This window comes from Gorilla gorilla, chromosome X, assembly GCF_029281585.2.
Source record: "Gorilla gorilla gorilla isolate KB3781 chromosome X, NHGRI_mGorGor1-v2.1_pri, whole genome shotgun sequence".
Taxonomy (NCBI): domain Eukaryota; kingdom Metazoa; phylum Chordata; class Mammalia; order Primates; family Hominidae; genus Gorilla; species Gorilla gorilla.
Genome location: NC_073247.2, coordinates 30,139,321 through 30,162,429, shown reverse-complemented (window position 1 = coordinate 30,162,429; position 23,109 = coordinate 30,139,321). Strand labels below are relative to the sequence as shown.

Below are 23,109 nucleotides of genomic sequence, written 5' to 3'. Positions count from 1 at the left end.
GACATCCACCCCTCCACCCGCCCTCAGCAACCTTGCCCAGTGTCATCATGCATTAGAAGCAGAATCTGAAAAGGAAACTTTTCGAACACTGAATCCCTCTAGAGATGAGTCAGGCAGAAAGGGCAGATACCTAGAAATTAAAAACCGTTTCATTTAAACTTTTTTTTTTCAATGTTGAAGTTTCTATGAGTCAGCATTGTTCCTTTCAGCAATCAATATATGATATTTTTCAAGATCTGAAAACTAGTGTCCCAGCTCTTGAGCTCACTTCTGTTGCATATGGTCACATTCAGATTCCTGTGAACATTTACAAAAGAGCAAGTCCCCATCTTGGAAAGGAACAATGGATGCAGTTTTTCTTCTTTTATTCAAGTGGTTGACGTGAAAACGACCATTGACTCAGTCAGCAAACAGTTCATTCCTTTTGTTTGTTTTATGATTCCTGGCCTTTATCTTCTTCGTGTAGGAGGACTGTGTGTGTGTGTGTGTGTGTGTGTGTGTGTGTGTGTGTGTGTTGTGTGTGTGTGTATGACTCTTATTATTGCTATTAATATTAGTTTTAGCTGCCAATAATAAATTGAGTTACTGTTGATAGCAATGACAATGTCAAATATAATACTTGAAAGTTTTTATCTCAGCACATTTCTTTCCTGAACCTCAGAGCTGTATGTCCAACTGCCTGCTTACTTCAGTATCTCCACTTGAAGATCTTAAATTCATATCCGTTTGCCTAAACCTGAACTCATCGTCCCCCTCCAACTGCTCTACCCACAGCTTTCCCCATCTCAGTTGAAGGCAGCGCCATCTCCCACTCCTATTGCTCAGGACAGAAACCCTCAGGTTGTCCCTGGCTCTTTCTCTCAGCTCTGCCTCCTAAATATGTCCATCATCCACCTAGGTCTCATCACTTCCACTGCTCCTTAATAGGGATTTCTGCCTCTCCCCATCCCCCTGGAGTTTAGTCTTAAGAGCGAAGCCAGGGAGAACCTTTGAAAACCCAAGTCACATCATGCTACTCATCTGCTCACACCCCTACCAAGGCTTTCCTGAGAAAAAAAGTGAGACCCGACCCTCGTTACTGCTGGGACTTCCTCCCCCACTGCTCTCCCTTCACTTTCTTCGTTCTGGGTCCTTGCTCTTCCTCAGACATGCCATGCACACTCCTACAGGGGGCATTTGCTGCAATGGTCTCCTCGGCCTGGGCCACTCTGCATCTACCTGCCCACTCGGCTGCCTCCCTTTCCTCCCTGCTATCTTAGCAGAAACCTCACCCCATCCCACTTCCTGGCACTAAATATTTTGTTCTCTGTGGCACATACCATCTTCTAACAGATTTATTTTTGTTATATATGTCACTTATTTTGTTTGCTAATCTATTCTATGTGCTTAAAACAGTGCATGGCACATTGTAGGTGCTCAATAAATATTGTTGAATGAATAATATTAAAATATAAATGCTGCGCTTTAGAGATTACAGACATCTCTAGAATGAGAGTATTGGGTGAGATAATATAGCACTTGTGTAGTTGAAAATATATCAATTGTATAGTTCACTGCACCTCTGTGAAGCAGATAGTTGATTTGTTGCATTGATATTGGTGCCATGAAGTGTTAACTTCATCAGACACATATATGTGTGTGCGCAAGTGCGTTGAACATCCCTAATCCAAAATCCAAAATGCTACAAAATCGAAACTTATTGGGCACCAATATGGTTCTCAAAGTAAATGTTCATCGGAGCATTTTGGATTTTGGATTTTTGGATTAGGGATGCTCAACCTGGATGCATTCTGTTGATACTCCAAAATGCAAAAAGAAAAAAAAAATCTGAAATCCAAAACACTTCTGGTCCCAAGCATTTCAGATAGGGATATTTGACATTTGTGTGTGTGTACGCATTCGTGTATGCATCTTGATTCCTGATTTGTCTGCAGAATGAAACCATGTGCTGGAAGCTCCCTAAACCCATTTCTCATGTGGAGCCTCTGGGGAAAACATAAACTTCCTAGCCTGCTTTCTGGGTGTGGACAATTTTTACAACATCTAAGAGGATTTGAAACTATCTCCACCCCATGTCGTTGGCGCCATGGATAGTTGCATAGATTTATGGATCTATCATGTTATTGTACAACCTGGCACAAAAGCCGATAAGTGTGATTCTGTTTTATTAGCATACAACCTGGTTTTCATCACTTTTGAGATGGTTTTGTGTCTAAGATTTATGTCTAAGGAAGAAATCTTCCTTTGAGAATTGAGCTCGCTGTTTTCATTTTTAGAAGTGTAAATTGGATCTTGCGTGATAGCATTCAGTAGGTGAGGCTCAAGTAGGTCTGCTCAGGCTGGGACAGTTGGCCTTCTGAAATGTCTGGCTTGATAACTTGGATGAGGGAAAAAGGGAATCTGACAATTATTAACAGCTGTGAGCATCATATTATACTTTTCGTTCAGGTTTGTGAAGTTTTTTTTTTTTTTTTTTTTTTTTGAAATAAGAGTCTTGCTCTGTTGCCTAGGCTGGAGTGCAGTGGCACAATCTTGGCTCACAGCAACCTCTGCCTCCCAGGTTCAAGTGATTCTCATGCCTCAGTCTCCTAAGTAGCTGGGATTACAGGTGCACACCACCACACCCATCTTAATTTTTTTTTTGTATTTTTAGTAGAGATGGCGTTTCACCACGTTGACCAGGCTGGTCTTGAACTCCTGACCTCAAGTGATCCGCCCACCTTGGCCTCCCAAAGTGCTGGGATTACAGGTTTGAGCCACCATACCTGGCCAAGTTTGTGAAATATTAAGATCCACTTGTCTGAGTCAGTAGATAATCTTGTGCTTTTCTTATATTTTAATCTATATTACCCTACCCAGAGTTAATGATTAGATTATACACCAGGAGAGATATTGCGTAACATCCCTCCACCAACTGTGAATAGATAAATAGTTCATGTAGGTATTCTTGTTTCTCATATCAGGCTATAAGGAAGGATTCCGTTTATGAATCTTTTAAATACCACCAAGTGGATATGTCTCCGAATGATTTGTTGAATGTACCATTTAACTGAAATATTTACAGCTGAGTTGATTTAATGTCTGGGACTTGCTTCCTATAGTCCAGAACATGAAAGAGTGGGGCATAGAGGAAACATTGATCATGAGTTGGTATTTGTTGAAACTGGATGGTGTATACATGGGGGTTCATCACACTCTATTTTTGTGTATGTTGGAAATTTCCCTTGATAAAAGGTTAAAGGGGGGTGGGGAAGAACCTTGGAGAAACATGTACCATTTAAACCAAGCTCAGATGTAAGTATGTGCTGTATCAAAATAATGGAAAATGCTATATGGCTATAGATGAACCAGGTTACACCTTAGAAAATCATAGGGCCATAGTACCTTCATCCTAGCTGATTGACCTCGATGAAGTTGGCCTCAGCTGGGCCATCTGTAAAATGGGAACACTTTTTTTTACCTATCTTACCTCACAGGACTTAAAAAATATATACCTGAAAATACTTTCTAAATATGACTCATTTCAACTAGCGTGTATTGAGTGCTCACTAAATATGCTCGGTACTGAGGATACAGTCGTGAGGGAGACCAGGTCACTGCCCTCAGGGAGCTACAGAAAAGTAAATAAACAATAATAATAGAGTATAGGAAATAACATAATCAGGCTGAGAACACAGTGTTGTGCTGTAGGAGCCCTCAGGCATGGCAGGAAGTGGTAAGTTGTTAGGGAGGCTGGAAGGTGTGTGTCCGTTCATGTGTGTGTGTACCAGCTTCCTACAGGAAGTGATGTTTAGGCTGAAAACCATGGGTCCAGTAGGCGTAGAGTTATTAAGGTAGGGAGAGCAATATCTATAAATGCCCTGAAGAGGGAAAGAGATAGCACAGATGATGTGTAGAGGCTCCAGCAGGAAGGGGGGAAAGAAGCAGGGCCCAGATCATGAAGAGTCTTGTGAGACTCGTTAGGGAGTTGGACTTGATCTTGAGAGCAATGGGGAACTATCAAAGTGTTTTAAGCAAGAGAGTGACACGATCAGATAGGTGGTTTAGTGAAAGTATTCCAACTGCAGTGTGGGGAGTGGATTACAGAAGACAGGGTGAGTAAAATTCAGAAGAGAGGTAACAGAAACATACTGGCTTTCCTGATAAATAGCCCCCCACTCCAAATCTAGGTTCTAAACCAGTTAATTAATTAGATGAGTGAGTGAATGGATAATCAAAATATTTTGCTGATTTTTTTTTCATTATAGATATCCAGTTGACCCAGCACTGTTTATTGAAAAGATTATCCTTTCTACACTGCACAGCCCTATCACCTTAGTCATAACCTAAGTGGCTATATATAAGTGGGCCTATTTCTGGACTCTGTTCTGTTGGTCTTTTTTTCCTTGTGCCCATTCTATGCTGCCTATGTATTCCTCTTCAAGATTACCTAAGCTATTCTTGGCCCTTTGCATTTTAATTTAAATTTTAGAATCAGTTTGTCAATCCCCCATCATCATAAAAAAAAACCCTCCTGGAATTTTGATTGAGATTGCATTGAATCTATAGACACTTTTGATGACAATTGGTACCTTTCTAATTCATGAACATGGTATATCCCTCTATTTGTATAGATCATATTTTATTTTGTGAAATGTTCTCAAGCTGAACACTTATGATTTGTGATCTCTCTGTGCATACGTTTTATTGCAGTGTCGTTACTGATGAAGGCAAAGTTGGAAGATATAGATTAGTGTGAGAGGCAAATGGGCCTGCCAGCTGATTCCCAGAATTAGACAGATTTGCCCACACAATCTCAGCAACATTGGACTAACTCAGGCCAATGTGAGATAGAAAGACCTGCCCCTTGAGGAACAGCAGAGAAGGCTGACTTCCAAGAGGAGGAAAGAGAAGAGCTAAGCTGAGCACGCCCAGTATATTTTTCTTAAATTCACCTATCAGATAAGTAATTTCACTCTCCCAGGGAAGGAAACATAAAGGGGAAGAGAACGGCAGGAGTGTCTAATTGTGTCCAGAGAGTGTCCATTTGAATTTCTTTACATAGAAGGGGACATCAAGGTAAGGGATGTTTTAACAGCTTGAACTATTGTCATGGAGAGAAATGGATGGTTTGGGGAAATATTTTGAAGATAGAATCAAGTTTGATAGTATGTGGGGGATAAAGAAGAGGGAGGACTTGAAGATTGTGCCTTGGGCAACTGGCTTAAGCAGCTGAGTACTATTTTCTGATTAGAAAACAGTGGAGAGAGAAGATATTTGGGGAGGAAGGACATGGGTTAGACTAGCTGGATTTGGAAGTTCTTGTGGGACTGTATCAAGTAGAGACATCCAGCAGGCAGATGGATACATAAGTCTGGTGATTGGGAGAGAACTGTAAATATAGGTTTCAGAGTCATCAGCCTAGAGATTGGGCTGGAAGACTCTGAGCAAGAAGGCAAGCCCAGACAAGACTGTATTCTCATGAATACAGCTGGTACCTCTGTCTCCCACCTGTGGACCTGAGAGGGAATTTCTTCATCAGGCTATTTTCCTGTGACCCCAGTCTGGCCCTACTCTCTGTTTCTAAACTCCTTCCCTTTTTATGAGTCACTTAGATGATCACTTCTGACCAACCACTTAGGGAAAGGAGTGTCAGGTATTTACACATGGATAGGTAAGTTACAGATACTCGAGTGAGTCTCAGGACCTAACCTGACATGGCTTTATATAGAATAATGCTGGGTTTTTGGTGCCAGCTCATTCCGTGTCCTAGCTCTTTAGGCACTACCAGTCTTGGCCCACTTAATTATTGGAAAAAGCAGTCTTTTTTGCCTTGCTGGAAAGATTTCTAAACTGAATGGTTTGCCAGGTTGGTTGTTTACTGGATTCCCTGCGGAGAAATCTTTCAAGAAGCTTCTTTCCCATGGTCTTCCTGTCTTAGCTGATTTCCATTAGTGACTTCTGACATCTCTCTCTTGAATTCTGTCTACACTTTCTACAAGACGTTGTGTTTGTAACAGCCTCTTTTTCAACTCTTGTCATCTTGAATCTCATTTATAGAATTATAGTCACCCAAATTAATGCCTTTATGGTATCCACATTGTAGCTTTTACTTGGGACAGATAATTAAAATTAAAATTGTGTATAAATGAGAGTGACTAATCAAGTTTTTAATTAGCCAAATTACAGTAAGAGAATTTAAGTATTTTCATACGTATCTCAGGTAGTCTTTTTTTTTTGTATTTAATTTTTGTGGGTACATAATAGGTGTATTTATGTGGCACATGAGATGTTTTGATACAGGCATGCACTGTGAAATAAGCACATCATGGAGAATGGGGTATCCATCCCCTCAAGCATTTATCCGTTGAGTTATAAACAATAAAATTATACTCTTTAAGTTATTTTAAAATGTACAATTAAGTTATTATTGACTATAGTAATCCTGTTGTGCTACCAAACAGTAGGTCTTATTCATTCTTTCTATTTTTTATGTACGCATTAACCATCCCCACCTCCCACCCAGCCCCCACCCAGGTAGTCTTTTTATCCATTCTAGTAAAAATTTATTAAGATGCATAATCATATAAAATTAAAACATGTCAATAAGGTGATGATCTTAGTTCCTTAAAAATGAGAGATCTATGTCCTAATCCTTTGAAGACTAGAGATAAGCTCTAGAGAACTCCAGAAGCTAATGAGATATACTCTTTGACTAATTAAACACAAGGGTCAAAACCTTGTTGTGATTATCTGAGACCTAGAGTATTGGCTGTCCCTCATTTTGGTTGAAAAATAAGATTGTGTCTTTTGAGTTGTTGGAAAATCTGTGGTTTTTAATGAGCAGATGGTGTTAAGATGCCCACTGGTTGCCTGGGTTGAATGAGGTGTTCGGGATTTTCAGACTTTGGCTTCTCTCTCCTCAGAGTGTCTCAGTTTTGTTTCCTGATCTGGAAAAAGTAAGGAAGGAGAAGGGGAGTTGGTAGGGAAAGGGAAACAGAAACAGTGAACCAGTATTACAGGATTATTCTTTGTCATGTTGGGTGCTGCTTTCTGTTTTATATATGTTTGATGTGAACTTTCTAAAACACTCAGCCTAGCGTATTTTCTAAGAAATATTTAGTTGCAGCCAGATTGTCACCAAGAATCATATTCCCAGAAGGTTTTCAAATTGTGTTAAGAGTATAGTGGTTGGCCGGGTGTGGTGGCTCAAGCCTATAATCCCAGCCAAGGCAGGTGGATCATGAGTTCAGGAAATGGAGACCATCCTGGCTAACACTGTGAAACCCAGTCTCTACTAAAAATTCAAAAAATTAGCTGGGCATGGTAGCATGCGCCTGTAGTCCCAGCTACTTGGGAGCCTGAGGCAGGAGAATCGCTTGAACCCGGGAGGTGGAGGTTGCGATGAGCTGAGATTGCGCCACTGCACTCCAGCCTGGGCGACAGAGCGAGACTCTGGAAAAAAAAAAAAAAAAGTATAGTGGTTATTAAACATGGAGGACAGATAGCCCAGGTTCAGACTTCAACTCTGCCTCTTCCTGGGACAAGTTACTTAACCACTCAGTGCTTTTGATTCCTCATCTGTAAAATTAGAGTAACAAGAGAATCTACCCCAGAGGGTTGTTGTGAGGATTAAGTAACATGTAATGGTTAGAGAAGTGCCTGGCACATAGTAATCACTTGATTAACGTTAGTTATTATTATTGTTGTCCTTATTGTTATTAGAGTAGAAAGAGTACCTATAAATGACAGTACATTTTCCAGGGTTATTTCTTTTTATTTATTTATTTATTTATTTATTTATTTATTTATTTATTTGAGGCAGGGTCTTGCTCTGTCACCCAGGCTGGAGTGCAGTGGCATGATCTTGGCTCACTGCAACCTCTGCCTCCCGGGTTCAAGCAATTCTCCTGCCTCAGCCTCCCGAGTAGCTGGGATTATAGGTGTGGGCCACCATGCCCAGCTGATTTTTGTATTTTTAGTAGAGACGGGGTTTCACCATGTTGGCCAGGCTGGTCTTGAACTCCTGACCTCCGGTGATCCACCTCCCTCAGCCTTCCAAAGTGCTGGGATTACAGGCATGAGCCACCATGCCTGGCCTCTTTAATTTTTTATTATGGCAAATTTCAAACTGCAAGAAGTACAATTGAATTTTGCTATATCTGTGTTAGCTGTTTGTTTCATATCACCAAGTCTTAAATGTCAGCCACTAGAAAGTAAGTGCCATAATTTGGGACCTTGTCTGTGTTAGTCACCATTTACAGTTTATGAAAATAGTTGTTAAATGGTAGTTGGCCCTCAGTAAATATTTGTGGACTGGATGAATGAAGATATTGTTTTGTGCTAATCCAATTCTGGTTGGGATCTGCTTGTGGTCTAGCTAAGATTCACTCTTCCATTTGTTCATTAATTCACTCATTCATTCATTCACTGAAGCCTTATTGAATGCCTTTTATGGATCAGCAGTGTGAAGCTTTATTGAATGCCTTTTATGGATTAGCAGTGGTAGCTCTGGGATTTCTATGTAAATGAACAAAGGGGTGGCAATCCATTTGGAAAGGGAGTGGCTAAATGGCATGTCTAGATGTTGTATTTGCATAGTAAGTGCAGTTTTTTTTTAACCTGACAGGTTATTTATTTGGGGTGGAGCAGATCTGGTGTGGTTCATCGGAATGGAGTTAACACCTCCTACCCTAAGTCACACCTTGGATCAGCTGTCATATACAGGCTTCTCATTTAATGCTTTGGATTGTCCCTACATTGGAGAGAAAGGGGGTATGTATAAAAGTCATTATAATGTAAGGGGAAAGACTAGCAGAGGCATGTCCAAAGCATCAATGAGAATAGAAAGGAAGAAACTACTAACTTTCCTCCAGGTCAAGAAGGAAGGGATGGGATATCCTTGGTCTCTTTTTAAGGAAAGTGGTATTTGAGCAAGGTGTTAAAAGACGTTGGGAATTCGTGGTACTAGCAGTGTGCATGTGGACAAGGAGTGAGCATGAGTATGTTGAAGGAAGAGGTGGGTTGGGCTGGGGTGCAGGGGCTGTGGTGGTGGTAGTGGAGGAAGTGGGCAGCTGAAGGGGAGGTGGTGCCTCTTCCTGCAGGGCTCTGCCAGCCCACTCACAAGCTGCCCTTCTGGGTGGGTGGGCAAGTTGGTGAAGGAGTTCAGTTGGGCAGCAGCATGATCAGATTTATACTTTAGAGAGATAACTGGGGAGGTGCTGAGGAATGTGGACTGGAGATGGGAGAGGAAGTAGCTGGGAGACTTGCCAGCCCCGGGGCTCCGTGGTTGATGACTAATTGGCCAGGCACCAGGAACTTCTAGTAGCTCTTGGAAAGGGGCAGATGGGCCCACCTCATGCACACTCTTTAAGCTGGATCTCCGTTGCCTGGGTTGGCAGCAACACTGACAAAAGAGCCAAGTTTCCTTTCAAAGAAAATTCTTTTGTGTATTTTGGGAATGAAAAAGCCAGGAGTCAGCATTCTACTATCTTCATTAATAGATAGGCTAAGAAGATAGAGACAATTTTTAAATTTGAAGTTGAGAGGGCCTTGTTAAATAGATTTACATAGATATACACATGGGCATAAACATGTATAACTATAAATCACAGATATGTTTATTTATATATACCTTTACATTCAGCAGGTTTATCTTTCTAATTAGTTTTTTAATCAACTTTTAATTTTAGAGTAGTTTTAGATTTATGGAAAAGTTGTGAAGATAATAGAGTTCCCACATACCTCACACCCAGCTTCCTCTCTTGTTAACGTCTTGCATTAACGTGGTACATTTCATATTATCTTTTTTTTTTTTTTTGAGACAGAATCTTGCTCTGTTGTCCAGGCTGGAGTGCAGTGGCGCCATCTCGGCTCACTGCAACCTCCGCCCCCCACCCCCACCCGATTCAAGCAGTTCTGCCTCAGCCTCCTGAGTAGCTGGGATTACAGGCACCTGCCACCAGGCCTGGCTAATTTTTGTATTTTTAGTAGAGACGGGGTTTCACCATGTTGGCCAGGCTGGTCTTGAACTCCTGACCTCAAGTAATCCGCACACCTTGGCCTCCCAAAGTGCTAGGATTACAGGCGTGAGCCACCATGCCTGGCCCATATTATCATTATTGACTAACATCCATGCTTTATTCAGATGTCCTTAGTTTTTATCCAGTGTCCTTTTTCTGTTGCAGGATCCCATCCAGAATACCACATTTAGTTTTCTCATCTTGTTAGGCTTTAACAGTTTCCCAGACTTTCTTTATTTTTGATGACCATGGCAATTTTCAGTTTTGTAGAATGTCCTTAAATGAGCATTTGTCTGAAGTTATTCTCATGAGTAGATTGGAGCTGTGGGTTTTTGGGAGGAAGGCCACAGAGGTGAAGTGCTCTCATTACATCATATTAATTCCATACTTATCGCTATAGATGTTAACCTTAGTCACCTTGGCTGACGTAGGTGTTAGTCAGGTTTCTCCGCTCAAAAGTTCTGGTTTTTTCCCTCTTTCCATACTTGACTCTTTGGAAAAAGGGTACTCTGTGCCCCTCCCACTTAAAGAGTGGGGAGTTTCATTCTACCTCCTTGAGGGAGGAGTATCTAAAGAAATGATTTGGAATCCTTCTACACAGGAGGTTTGTTTATTCTCCTCCGTCCTAGTTGGGTTTTGATAAGGGAATTTTTTTTATCTGTTCTCTGAATTCCAAATGCTAATTCTGTAGCACTTGTATTATATTTGTCATTTACTACCTAGTGACATCACCTACATTTGTGTGTGTGTGTGATAAGTAAACAGATTTATGTCTTATTTACCCAAGGGGATTGTAAATTTCTTGAGGACTGGGACAGCATCTTATTTAAAGCCCCTTACAGAGTTAGATACAGTGCAGGCAGTTAATAAATAGTAAGCAAATGGTTTTTAAATTAGTTTAATTAAAAATTTAAATATTAACCATAGTTAACTGAAACAGGTCATCAAAGTCTAAGCATATGAGAAATGTGGTAAGATAAGGATACTGTTTACTTGGCATCCTGATTTGTGAAATTGTCCTGAACTTGTAATTGTGGCTAATATGATATTTACTGTGTGCCAAGCACTTTTGTAAGTACTTTACATATATTATTTAATTTTCCAGACAGCCCTGTAGGTTGGTGTCATTATCCCCATTTTATAGATAAGGAAACTGAGATGAACAAAGGTTGAAAAGTCGTTCAGGATCACAAAGCCAGGAAGTAGCTCAACTGGGATTTTGATCTCAAACACTCCGGCTCCAGAGTTTTGAACACTTAACCACAGCGCTCTAGATTCATTGAAGTGGTGATTAAAATGGTATCTCTTTTGGGGGAAAGAACAAAATTGTGATTTAAATATTTCATTTCAACCTGTTAGGATGCTCCTGATGACATGGCAGCAATCTTGCTGTATTTTTCCTAGGGGGAGTATTTCCATAAAGCCACGGCTGTTTTTCCTTCTTCAGTGTGTGTGTGTGTGTGTGTGTGTGTGTGTGTGTGTGTTTATGAGTAATTTTTGTGTAGTGCAACTAATTGCATTTAAAATACAGGCATGTTCATGATTGATATGTCATATACAGACTATATTCTAGATATCCCTCACTCTCTAGCCATATGATCTGTTGAAAGATAGTGGGCTTTTTATTTCTTCTCTGGCATTTTTAAACAGAAGTGATCACTAGGTCTTGCCAAATAAACACTCCCTCAGTGTGTTCCTTGTCCGAATGGTCACACCTGGGGGCCCCAGGAGGGAGCCCAGATTGCAGCAGCAACATAGGCGAGGGAGGAGGACTTCTCTCGAAGCCACCCAAGCCATGAATTGGCCCTGGCTTCCTGAACCATAAACAAATGCGAGCTTTGTTCTCCCCATTCCTCATTTGGTCCCAAGTATGACTCAGGGTTAGGCTGGGTCCTCAGGCTCCGTGCTGTTGGAAGGAAGTGGGAGGATTCCAGGGGAGTTCTGGGACCTTTTCAAACTGAAGAGAGGAGGCTGGCTGCATCATGGGAGAAGAGGTATTTCTTTTTTTTTTTTTTTCTTTTGCTTTTAGAGTTGTAATAAATCCACTTAACCTGTATCTTATCTGTATATAACATTTTGTAGCAAGACTGGGTAATGGGTTTGCATTAGTGGGTTGAAACAATGTGTGTGCCAGCTAGGATCCCACAGAGGGGAGCTATGGATAAGCTGAGGAGGAACCTATCAAGTATACGGATTATTTGCTAAAGCTGAATGTTACTCTGGAGCTATTTAGCCGTTTTAATCCCTCCCACTTTGGTCAATTTGGCCATTAATTTTTACAGATGTTTCCAATCTCTCTATGTCTTGGGTTTTCATGTGCTCATATTGCAGAGAGAAATTTAGATGGGCAGTTTGCACAAGCGGTAACTGTTACACCATGTCACAGAGATGTTTAGCAATTACAGATGTTTGTGCAGTAAACAAATCCAGCTTGCTTTTCAGGTTAGCTTAGGAGAGAAGGGTATGTCCATGCAGAGCAAGCCAGCTGTGGGGCGTTTCACTCTTGAGGGGCACCGACATTTGGAGTTTTCTTTGTGAGTGGAGCAGCTGTGAGTAGTGACTTCTGGGTGCTATTGAACTGCTTTTTTTATGATGGGGTAAAGATATTTGGCTAGTTTTGTAGTGCTGGGCATTTATAGGTATGTACTCATGTATGGAGAAAAATTAAGACACTAAATTATTTTGATTTTCTAAAAGTTTGCTAGAAATAAGTGGTCTTGTTTTTCTCTGTGAGTTGTTCATATTTGTCTACCTAAAAGCAGAAGTCTGTCATTTTCCAAACACAAAATTCCCTAAATAAACCACAGGATAAGTAAGGCTTACAGTGTGTCATATGTCTTCCATATCCCTGTCTCTCATTGAAAAAAAAATTTTAAGGGGGGAATTGATGAGGTCTGTAAAATATGTCCCTTTATGTCTTTTTCTGTTGGCTTTAACTTATACTATTTTCAAAATTACAAAAAAAAAATAGCGTGGCCAAAAGGAAACACATTGTTGTAACATATCATTTTAAGAGTAGGGGAACTTCTTGAAAGGTTTTTAAATGGCATCTGTTGCTTGCCTAGAAAGGAGGACAGAGGCAGATATATGAGGAGAGTGCCGTTAGGGGTTGGCTAGGATAAAAATACATTCATCGGCAATGGCTTGAGAGGATCTTCCTAGGGAAAGATAGCTTATGTTTGCTGATCTTATGCTGGATGTCTTTGTTCTGAGTTCTGATGAGTAGAAATCTGAATGAGGTATTTATATGCAAAATTAAGATGGTGAATCTTCTTCCTTGGGGAAATGAGTGAAAGCATGATTGATTGTAAGGTGTGAAAAACATGGGAAAGTTTCAGCAGCTAGGGCCTGGAGATGGGAGAGGAATGGTAGCCCCTGGGGGGCCTGACAGGTTTTGCCTTGGTCCTGTGATGTCTGAGCTACTTGTTGCACTGGTGAGTGCTCCCTGAACCCTTCGCTTATTTGTTTCTCCAAATGGAGGTAGCTCTGTTACTTCTCTCATTACAAGAGCTCTTTGTAATAATAATAATAATACTTATTATTATTATTATTATTCAAAGTTGAAGAATACAAAGAAATAAATAGAAATCATCCTCAGCTGAGTGGCGCCTTTTGAGACTGTGTCTCAAAAAAAAAAAAAAAAAAAGTCTGGAAGGATACATATAAAATGTTAACTATGGTTGTTCCTGAATGATAGGATTGAGGGTAATATATATATATATATATTTTGAGACAGGCTCTCACTCTGTCGCCCAGGCTGGAGTGCAGTGACACGATCTCAGCTCACTGCAGCCTCAACCTCCCGGGCTCAGGCGATCCTCCCACCTCAGCCTCCCGAGTAGCTGGGGACTACAGGTGTGCATGCCACCATACCCAGCTAATTTTTGTATTTTTCGTAGAGTTGGGGTTTTGCCATGTTGCTGAGGCTAGTCTCAAACTCCTGACCTCAAGTGATCCAACTGCCTCAGCCTCCCAAAGTGCTGGGATTACAAGCATTAGCCACTGCACCTGACCTCTTCCAGACTTTTTTTTGAGCCTGAATATGCATGCAGTACACACATCACTCTTCACTAAATAACGAAGTCATATCAAATGTTGACTGTTTTTAAAAACTTTCTATGAGACCCCTTTTTCTGTCAGGTAGCCTCATGATTTCCCTCGATTCTCCTGCCTCAGCCTCCTGAGTAGCTGGGACTACAGGCGCCCGCCACCACGCCTGGCTTATTTTTGTATTTTTGGTAGGGATGGGGTTTCACCATGTTGGCCAGGCTGGTCTCGAACTCCTGACCTCAGTTGATCCACCCGCCTTGGCCTCCCAAAGTGCTGGGATTACAGGCATGAGCCACCTCACCCAGCCTCTTCCAGACTTTTTTTTGAGCCTGAATATGCATGCAGTACACACATCACTCTTCATTAAATGATGAAGTTATATCAAATGTTGCCTGTTTTTAAAAACTTAATGTACTATGGGACCCCTTCTTCTGTCAGATAGCCTCATGATATCCCTAGGGTCTCTGTCCGTTGTAGAGATGCAGCACCATTTGTTGAAGCAATCTCCCAAGGATAACTATTTAAGTTGCTCCCCCATTTTTAACATTACAAACAACATTCTTGTAAATCCATTGTTGTTTCTTCCCTGATTATTTCCTTAGGCTGAATTTTTAAAAGAGGAATTTCTAGGTTAAAGGTCGACTTAATTCTGGCTAGTTTTGTTTTTAATGAAAATAATTTAAGTATACGGTAAAAAAAAAAAAAAAAAAAAATCCCAACAGAACAAAAGTAAGACTTTCTGAATCCTATACACTTAACTTTACTTCCTGGTGGAAATCACCATAAAAGTTATATGCACTCTTGCAGATATGTGGAATTGGTTTTTTATTGTTGTAAAATATATTTAACATCATAAATTTTACTGCCTTTGCCATTTTATGCTTTGCTTTGTTTTTTGAGACAGAGTCTCACTCTGTCACCCAGGCTGGAGTGCAGTGGTGTGATCACAGCTCACTGCAGTCTTGACCTCCTGGGCTCAAGTGATCCTCCTGCCTTAGCCTCCCAAGTAGCTGGGAGTGCCGACATGAGCCACCATGCCTAGCTGACTTTTTTTATTCCTTTTGTAGAGACAGGGTCTTACTATGTTGCCCCCAGACAGGTTTTGAACTCCTAGCCTCAAAGAATTCTCTCACCTCAGCCTTCCAAAGTGCTGGGATTACAGGCATGAGCCACTGTGCCTAGCCACCTTAACCATTTTTAAGTGTGTAGTTCAGTGATATTAAGTACATTCATATATTTGTGCAACCGTCATCACTATCCATCTCCAGAACTTCTTCATCTTGCAAAAATGAAACTCCATACCCATTAAACAATAACCTCCCATGCCTCCTACCCCTGACCCCGGCAGCTACCGCTCTACTTTCTGTCTCTATGAATTTGACTAGGTACTTCACATATGTGGATTCGTGGGGATATTTGTCCTCTTATGACTGACTTATTTCACTTAGCATGATGTCTTCAAAGTTCCTTCATGTTGTGGCACATATCAGAATATCTTTCGTTTTTAAGGCTGAGTATTATTTCATTCTATGGATATAATGCATTTTGTTTATCTATTCATCTGTTAATGGACATTTGGGTTTTTTCTATCTTTTGGCTATTGTGAATAATGCTACAATGTACATTGGCGTACCAATACTTGTTTGAGTCCTTGCTTTCAATTTTTTAGATATATCTCCAGAAGTAGAATTGCTGGATCATAGGGCAACTCCGATTTAAATTTTTTGGGGAACTGCCCTACTGTTTTCTACAGTGGCTGCATTGTTTCACTCAGTGGAAGTCTCAGCAATGCATGAGAGTTCCAATTTCTCCATGTCCTCACTTGTTATTTTCTGTTTGCTTTTTTTTCTTCTTGTAGCCATCCTAATGGGTGTGAAGTGGTATCTCATTGCAATTAGAGTTGGTGTTCATGTTGCCTGTCGCTAAGGGGGAAGGAAATTATTATTATTCTCATCTTGAAATGATGAGTTGGGAAACAGTCTTAGAATCACCATTAACTAGCTGATCAGTCATGTAATCTGAAGAGACTACAAATCGCTTAAAGGAAGAACACAGCCCCACTGTTCCCATAGCCCCAAAGAAAAAAATGAGTGGAGTGCCCAGGTAGTTACTTGGTTTCAGAGGTTTAGTGGTGACCAGGACTGGCTTTTCATGTTGCCCCATCCGCTTACCTGAATCTATAGTCAAAGGTTTGTTGGAGAGTAGATTTAAAACAGTTCTCTTGAAAAAAGATGAATTTATCTTTTGTGCAACTGTTATTAATAATTCTAAGCAATGGTATCTGATTCATCTTACGTAGTGGATAAAGCTAGTTTTGTGACTGATTTTTTTTTTCCTCTTCACCTTCTACTCTGGAATTCCTTAGGGGTAGAAAATGAAAGTCCTTTTTTTTTTTTTTTACAAATTATTTGCTGAATCGTTTATTTAATGGTTCAGTTGGTAGCCTTTAGTGGAGTGTACTAAAGTCTAAGTATTTAATTGTGACCCTCTTTTGTTCTTTACTTGTGTTAATAATTGTTTTCATAATATTTATATCGTGAAGTATGCAGATGCATTTGGTTCCTGAAATCCAGTTTTAAAAATTTGGCCATTAAAACTATCATGTCTTTGTACGTAGCTGTCTTTTTCTCTCTGATATTCTCACTAGTTGTAAAATGATATTCTAGCCAACTGGATTTCAGTGGGATGGAATGAATTTAATGCTATATAAAAACTGGCAACTTTAAAGGAAGCTATCCAGCTTACTTTGACTGCATGGTGGTGTGTCTTTTCTTACACTTAAAGAATTTAGATCACAGAGATCAGTCAGTCAGCAGCCTGTTTTGTACTTCTCTGTGGCATTGGAGGCCATTTAAAAGCTACAGGATGACAGCCTTATTCCCAGCTCAGGCTCTTAATGTTGGAGGCTAGATCCCAAATAAATGTATAGCCATAAATGCTCTAGAAACAAATGGAAACATCACAATAAGCTATACTTACACCTCTAATAGATATTTTTTTCTCTCTCTAAACCTGGGCTATAAAATGAGCAATTCACAAAATAAAAGTGTGCTGGAATTGCCTCTAAAAGACACTTCTTTATCAAAAGGCCATCCTCAAGCCATTTTACGAATGCCCTGTGACTCAGAAGTGTCACCTCAATTAAAGTTATCCTTGAACTCTTAGGAATCAAATAGGCGTGGTTTGGTAAAGCGAAGGCAGAAAGTTGAGGTCTGTATCACTCAGAAGTTGTATTTCTGTTTTGTCATTTAAAATGAGGAAGGTAGAAATGATAAAGATGGATTTACTGCCTCATTTTCTTTTTCTTCTTTTACTTGCTAAGAATTTTCACCCACCAGTGACTTTAATATGTTTTGCTCCATTTGTTTTGGTAACATCTGCTCAGTCTGTTCTTTTTATTTTGAATTCTTAGTTGGGTTCTCATTTTCTCTCTCTATTAGAAGCAGCTTTTCTGGAACTTCTTGGGTAACTTTTCTAGATTATTCACAAAGTCGATAACAAGAGGAGTAATGATGTAAAAAGTGTCAATATTTTTAGATCCTAGAGTCGTGCAAAACTGTCCTCTTGATGCAGTGCTTAGCTTAGTCTAGTTACTACGTTGGAAGAACAAGATGCCTTGTATATTTTACGTGTCTAATCATATATTCATCTTGCCTCAAACCCCGTTACTCCCTTTACATTCAGGCATTGTTAGAACCTGAGAAAGTAGACATACAATACTGTTGTTTTTTCAATTCAGAAGAGGCTAAAACATTATGAAGCTGGTAACTCTATGCCCACACATGGAAGTAATCTGCCTGAGCAATACCTGTCACAATATCAATTTGCAGTAGAGGTGAGCAGAATGTAATTCATGGACAACCTTGCTGTACTTTCCAGTGAAGGGTTATAGGATCTCTGACATTTTGGTATAATTTTCGTACGCAGTGCCCGAAATTTCAAACAACTCTAGGTTTCTATGACCTTTAGTCATAGGTCATTTGGCAGGAGAAGAGAAAAGTGGTCTGGATAAGAGATGAAAAGGGGTCTTGAGAAAATTAATGAGAGGCTGAAAGAGATACAGCTGGGTCAGGGAGTGATCACTAAGTTTCCAAGTAATAAAATTCGTTCTATGGGGCCATAGAGCAGCAGTGTGTTTGTGTGTAGCCCAACCCTGACTTTTCCGTATCAGTTGAAGACTGGCAGTTGATCATCTTGGCATGAAATTGAGTGGCTAGAAAGAAGTAAGAGTATCCTAGGGCATGATGATATAAGGCAGTGAAGATGGTTAAGAAATTAGAAATCAGGAGTGGTAGAGAAACAGTGGTCATTGCAGTAGAGAGAGATGAGTAAACGGAGTCCATGAGATATATTATGTAGGATTTGACAGTTGACTGTTCTGTGGTCTCTCTGGTGACTGAGAAAGAGGCGTCCCATTGATTGATTGATTGAGAGAGGGTCTTGCTTTGTTGCCCAGGTTAGAGGGCAGTGACATGATCATGGCTCATTGCAGCCTCCTCGACCTCCCAGGCTTAAGCCATCTTCTGCCTCAGCCTCCTGTATAGCTGGGACTACAGGTGTGTGCGCACCACCATGCCCAGCTAATTTTTAAATTTTTTGTGGAGATGAGTTTTTGCCACATTGTTCAAGCTGGTCTTGAACTCCTGGCGTCAGGTGGTCCTCTTGCCTTGGCTTCCCAAAATGCTAGGATTACAGGCGTGAGCCACTGTGCCCAGCAGGGAGCCCCATTTAACTTGAAGCATGGTGATCAGATTGGAAATAATGGAGAAGTAGCCAATAATGAGAGTCGATAAACTCTTCGTTGTCCTATGGGGGGAGTATGTGGAAATCTTTTACTGAAAGTCCCTATAAATTTGGGTAGATAACCAACCGAAACCTATATGTCTGAACTAGATAAAATGTAATATCTCAGGAGTAGGGAATGTGTTGTCAATTCCAACAGTACCGTTCCTGGTCTTTATCTTCCTTTGTCACCACGTTTCATGAATCTGTATTGTGTTTTCTCCGTGCGGAGCCTATAGCAGGTCTTTGTGGAAGGCACAAAGAAGGATTGCTGCTCTCTGGAACTTATAAGTGGAGAACATTGAAATGAACATTCTCCATTGTAATAGAAAAGGACAAGGAATTTCTCAGGACCAGAAAAATGTATCAATTGGGATATTTTACTGTGCACATTGTCTTCCCTACTCTTCCTGAAAAAACAAAATATCCCTCTTAAAAAATAACAACCACGAAAAGCACCATTTAAGAAGCACATGATTAAAATAGGTGATTTCATGTTTTGTTTTGTTTTGTTTTTTTAAATGAGGGTTTTCTTTTGCATTTTGTGTGGCTTGGTGCCTTTGTGTGTGTTACAGAGAAAGCAGAAAATAATGGGGAAATATTTTAGTACAGGAAGATGAGAACATGCAAAATGAATAATGAAAGACTTACCATTTATTCAGATAATGAGGATTTAATTTGCCTAAAACTCAGGCATCTTAAAAGATAACTTACAACCTTAAGACTCCTGTTCCTCCCAAGACTTGCTGTTAAACTGAAGTTAAAATGAATGGAAGAATGAATGAATATGAATGACAGCCAAGTATAGACTTTATTGACCTTTTGCTTCACCAGACCAGAATTTACTCTACAAAAAGGTTCATCTTAACTACATTTACTGAATCTGTCCCCACCTCAAACTTGAATCCCATTAAAAAAAAAAAAAAGTCAGTCCTGGTTTTTGAAGTCAGCAAAATCAAAGTATGTTCATGTTAAGTGGAGATGCTTGTCAAATAGCTGAGAAATGAAAGTATCTGTGAAATCTGTATAATTTTAAAATTATGATATACTTAAGTAAATAGTTCTAAGAGTAATAGAGAAAAAAAGTGGAACCTCAAAATTTGGGGAGCCTGGTTTTTATCACACTTGTTTTTTCTCCCATTTGAGAAACTGTAATTACTTTGATTTGTGTTTCAAAAGAATTTTTACTCATGAACTAGAGAACTGCTAGAAAACTGAACAATTAAGCTATGGATCCTCTGCAAATAGATCACAGCCTTTAAATCAATACTTCTTCAAATACTGGGAGATAAGGAATCTGTAAGCATTATCCTTGAGCATATATGAAAAACGTTACAAAGTGAAGTTAACTCTTTTTTTCAGTCCCTTACAGATGTATGAATAAGGAATTCATGGGTTTAATTAGAAGAGCAGGAAATATGTTTTTGAGGTTGAAAACATTTGATACAATGTCTCAATACTTTATTTGGAACAGCATGAATTGGAAATTACTTTACGTCATCTACTAGTCACTGAGGATATTAACTGTGAAAAACTATAAGTAAAGGGTGATGATAAATGGCAGGGAATATTCTATATGGGTGGTGTCTTTCGAATTACCGTCATGACTCATTTTACATCTGATGTTCTTAACATCCTTACTAATAACTTGGAGAAGGAAATATAATGACACACAAACGAAAGTTGCATATGATTTCTAGTTGGGAGATGTTGCAAACCAAATCAGACCTTATGGAAAGACATCAATAACGTGGAGGGGTAGAACATCATTTTTCGCTACCTCAGTGTGTGCTATTTTCTTAGAACTTTATTTTTTCTGGCCAGGCGCAGTGGCTCACATCTGTAATCCCAGCACTTTGGGAGGCCAAGGCAGGTCGATCACCTGAGGTCAGGAGTTCAAGACCAGCCTGGCCAACATGGTGAAACCCTGTCTCTACTAAAAATACAAAAATTAGCTGGGCGTGGTGGCATGCGCCTGTAATCCCAGCTACTCAGGAGGCTGAGGCAGGAGAATTGTTTGAACCCGCGAGGCGGAGGTTGCAGTGAGCCGAGATTGCGCCACTGCACTCCAGCCTGGGCAACAGAACGAAACTCCATCTCAAAAAAAAAAAAAAAAAACTTTATTTTTTCTGATTTTAAAAGTAATAACTAGTTTGTAGAAACATTAAAAGTAAAAAAAAAAAACTTTATTTTTTCTGATTTTAAAAGTAATAACTAGTTTGTAGAAACATTAAAAGTAAAAAAAAAAAAAAAAAAAAGTAAAAAGCTAAAAAGAACTGATAATTTAATCACCCTGGGGCAATCACTGTTAACTTTTTAAAATATTTACTTTCAGTCCTTTTGCCATACATTTTTAACTGGTTGAGATCATACCACACACATAATTTTTTCCACACACATAACTTTGTATCTTTTCCACTTCGCATTATATAAAATTTCCCATGTCATTACAAACTTTTTGTAAACATCTCTTTGAAAGGCTGTGTGTAATGCTCAGTTTTAAGGCTCTAGGTACATAGAGGACCAGATCTGGGAGAACTGGAATTTGGTGGTTGTGTAGATTCCCATCAATATTATGTTTAAATCTACCATGTTATAGCTGAGAACGCAACATTTTCTTTACAATATAAACATAAAAATACCGTGGGAAAGCAGTTTGGGCTTGTGGGCTGCATTCTGCAAAGGCTTGTTGAATTAATGTACTCCCTATAGGATCTGAACAGGATTCCAGTTCTCCCTTCCTTACTAATCTTGAAAGAAGCCTTTAAGAGAAGCCTTTGGCAGGAGGCCTGGCCAATTCCAGGTAAAGGACTATGAATTCAACTTTTCATGTCTAAGATTCTGGCAGCTATTTCCACTAGTGGCTTTAGAAATCTGTACTACATGAGTTGATGGTCTCATCTGGCCCCTGTTTCTTAACTGCATCGGGAGGAGTATCTGGCCTGGCAATTTAGGATTTCTTCATCCCTTATTGAATGGATGCCAAGCTTTGTAAAAGATGGCTTGGGGTAATTCTCTATGGTGGTGTGTTTGCTCCTGAGTATCAAAAGTTTCAATAAAAGGCTTTCTGTTCTCTGACAACAGCCCATTTTTCCCAGACACATGCCTTGTTGTTTTTCCATCATTGACAGTAGATAAGTTTGGATGCAGCCAGAAGCGGTTGGCATGGACCCGCACTTGAGGGGCTCCTGGGATGGTCTTCCAGCCACTCACTGTAGGCACCACCTTAACTGATGCCTTCTTGACCTGAAAGCTCTTTGTTCCATTAGCTTTTTCCTCCTCAGCAATGACTTCTGTGGTGATGGCTGTTGCTTTCCTTCTCTTTCCATTTTTCAGTTATCGCTTTCCTCCCAGCATGACTGTGCTGTGTAATTCTCTTGTAAAAGTTGCTTCTTGCTCATAAGTCCCCAAGCGGAGGAATGGAGCAGTTAACCTGCTGTTTCAAAAAGTTGTAATCGAAACCATCATTCTCTGTAACTAGAATTCATAAAGAAGCATTATGAAGATTGAGTTTTTAATTCAGTAAAATTCAATAACGGTAATAATAGCTAAGCACGTTACCTACCTAGAAAACCTATGAGATGTATATTGTTATGTCCATTTCAGAAGTGAAAACTGAGGCACAGAGAGGTTAAGTAGCTTCCACAAGATTGCATAACTGTAAGTCTTCTTAATACTAATTCAGTCTTACCACTAGGTGCTGAAAGTGGCACGGGTTTATTCATTCCATTCTTAGGTCCCTAGTGCCTAGATAACTCATTGCACTCAGGCCTTGCTCCATAAATCTAAATATTTTGTGATAGATGTTGAGTTTCCTGTTGACTGAAGTAAATTAAGAATATTTAGCATCTCCTGTGCAAGGCACATGGGTAGATACAAAGATTACCAGAACCCAGTCCTCCTCCTCCAGCATTTATAGTCCAGTTGATTCAACAGGCACATAGAGAAGCAGCCATAAATATAAGACAGAGGACAGTGAATGCTGTTTTAGAGATTCAAAGTGAGTTCGGTAGGAACATGGGGGAGGTGAGAGACAATTCCAACAGTTGACATCTAGGATATTTTCGTGAAAGGCATACAATATGGGTTTACCCCTCATTGTTGAATATGTCTTACTAAGTGGTAACTGGAGTGTCCTGAGTTTAATTTAATCTGTTTTGGGATCTCCATTCTTGAAGCACCTTTGAATCATCTTTCTAAATGTTTTGCTATACATCTAGAAGACGTATCAAATGTGGACCTTGGCTGGGTGCAGCGGCTCATGCCTGTAATCCCA

General features: G+C 39.9%; 1 protein-coding gene across 10 annotated transcripts in view; it reads left to right on the top strand.

Moving 5' to 3' along the window:
- SH3KBP1 (SH3 domain containing kinase binding protein 1) overlaps positions 1-23,109 on the top strand; it is a 354,705-nt gene that overhangs the window by 203,817 nt on the left and 127,779 nt on the right. The window contains exon 1 of one of the 10 annotated variants that reach the window (XM_055376726.2): positions 11,857-11,995. The exons of the other annotated variants lie outside the window; for them this stretch is intronic. Within the exon in view, the coding sequence (XP_055232701.1) occupies positions 11,984-11,995 (12 nt within the window). The 5' untranslated portion in view covers positions 11,857-11,983. Of the gene's footprint in view, positions 1-11,856; positions 11,996-23,109 lie in introns of those variants that run through there. 10 annotated transcript variants of the gene reach the window in all.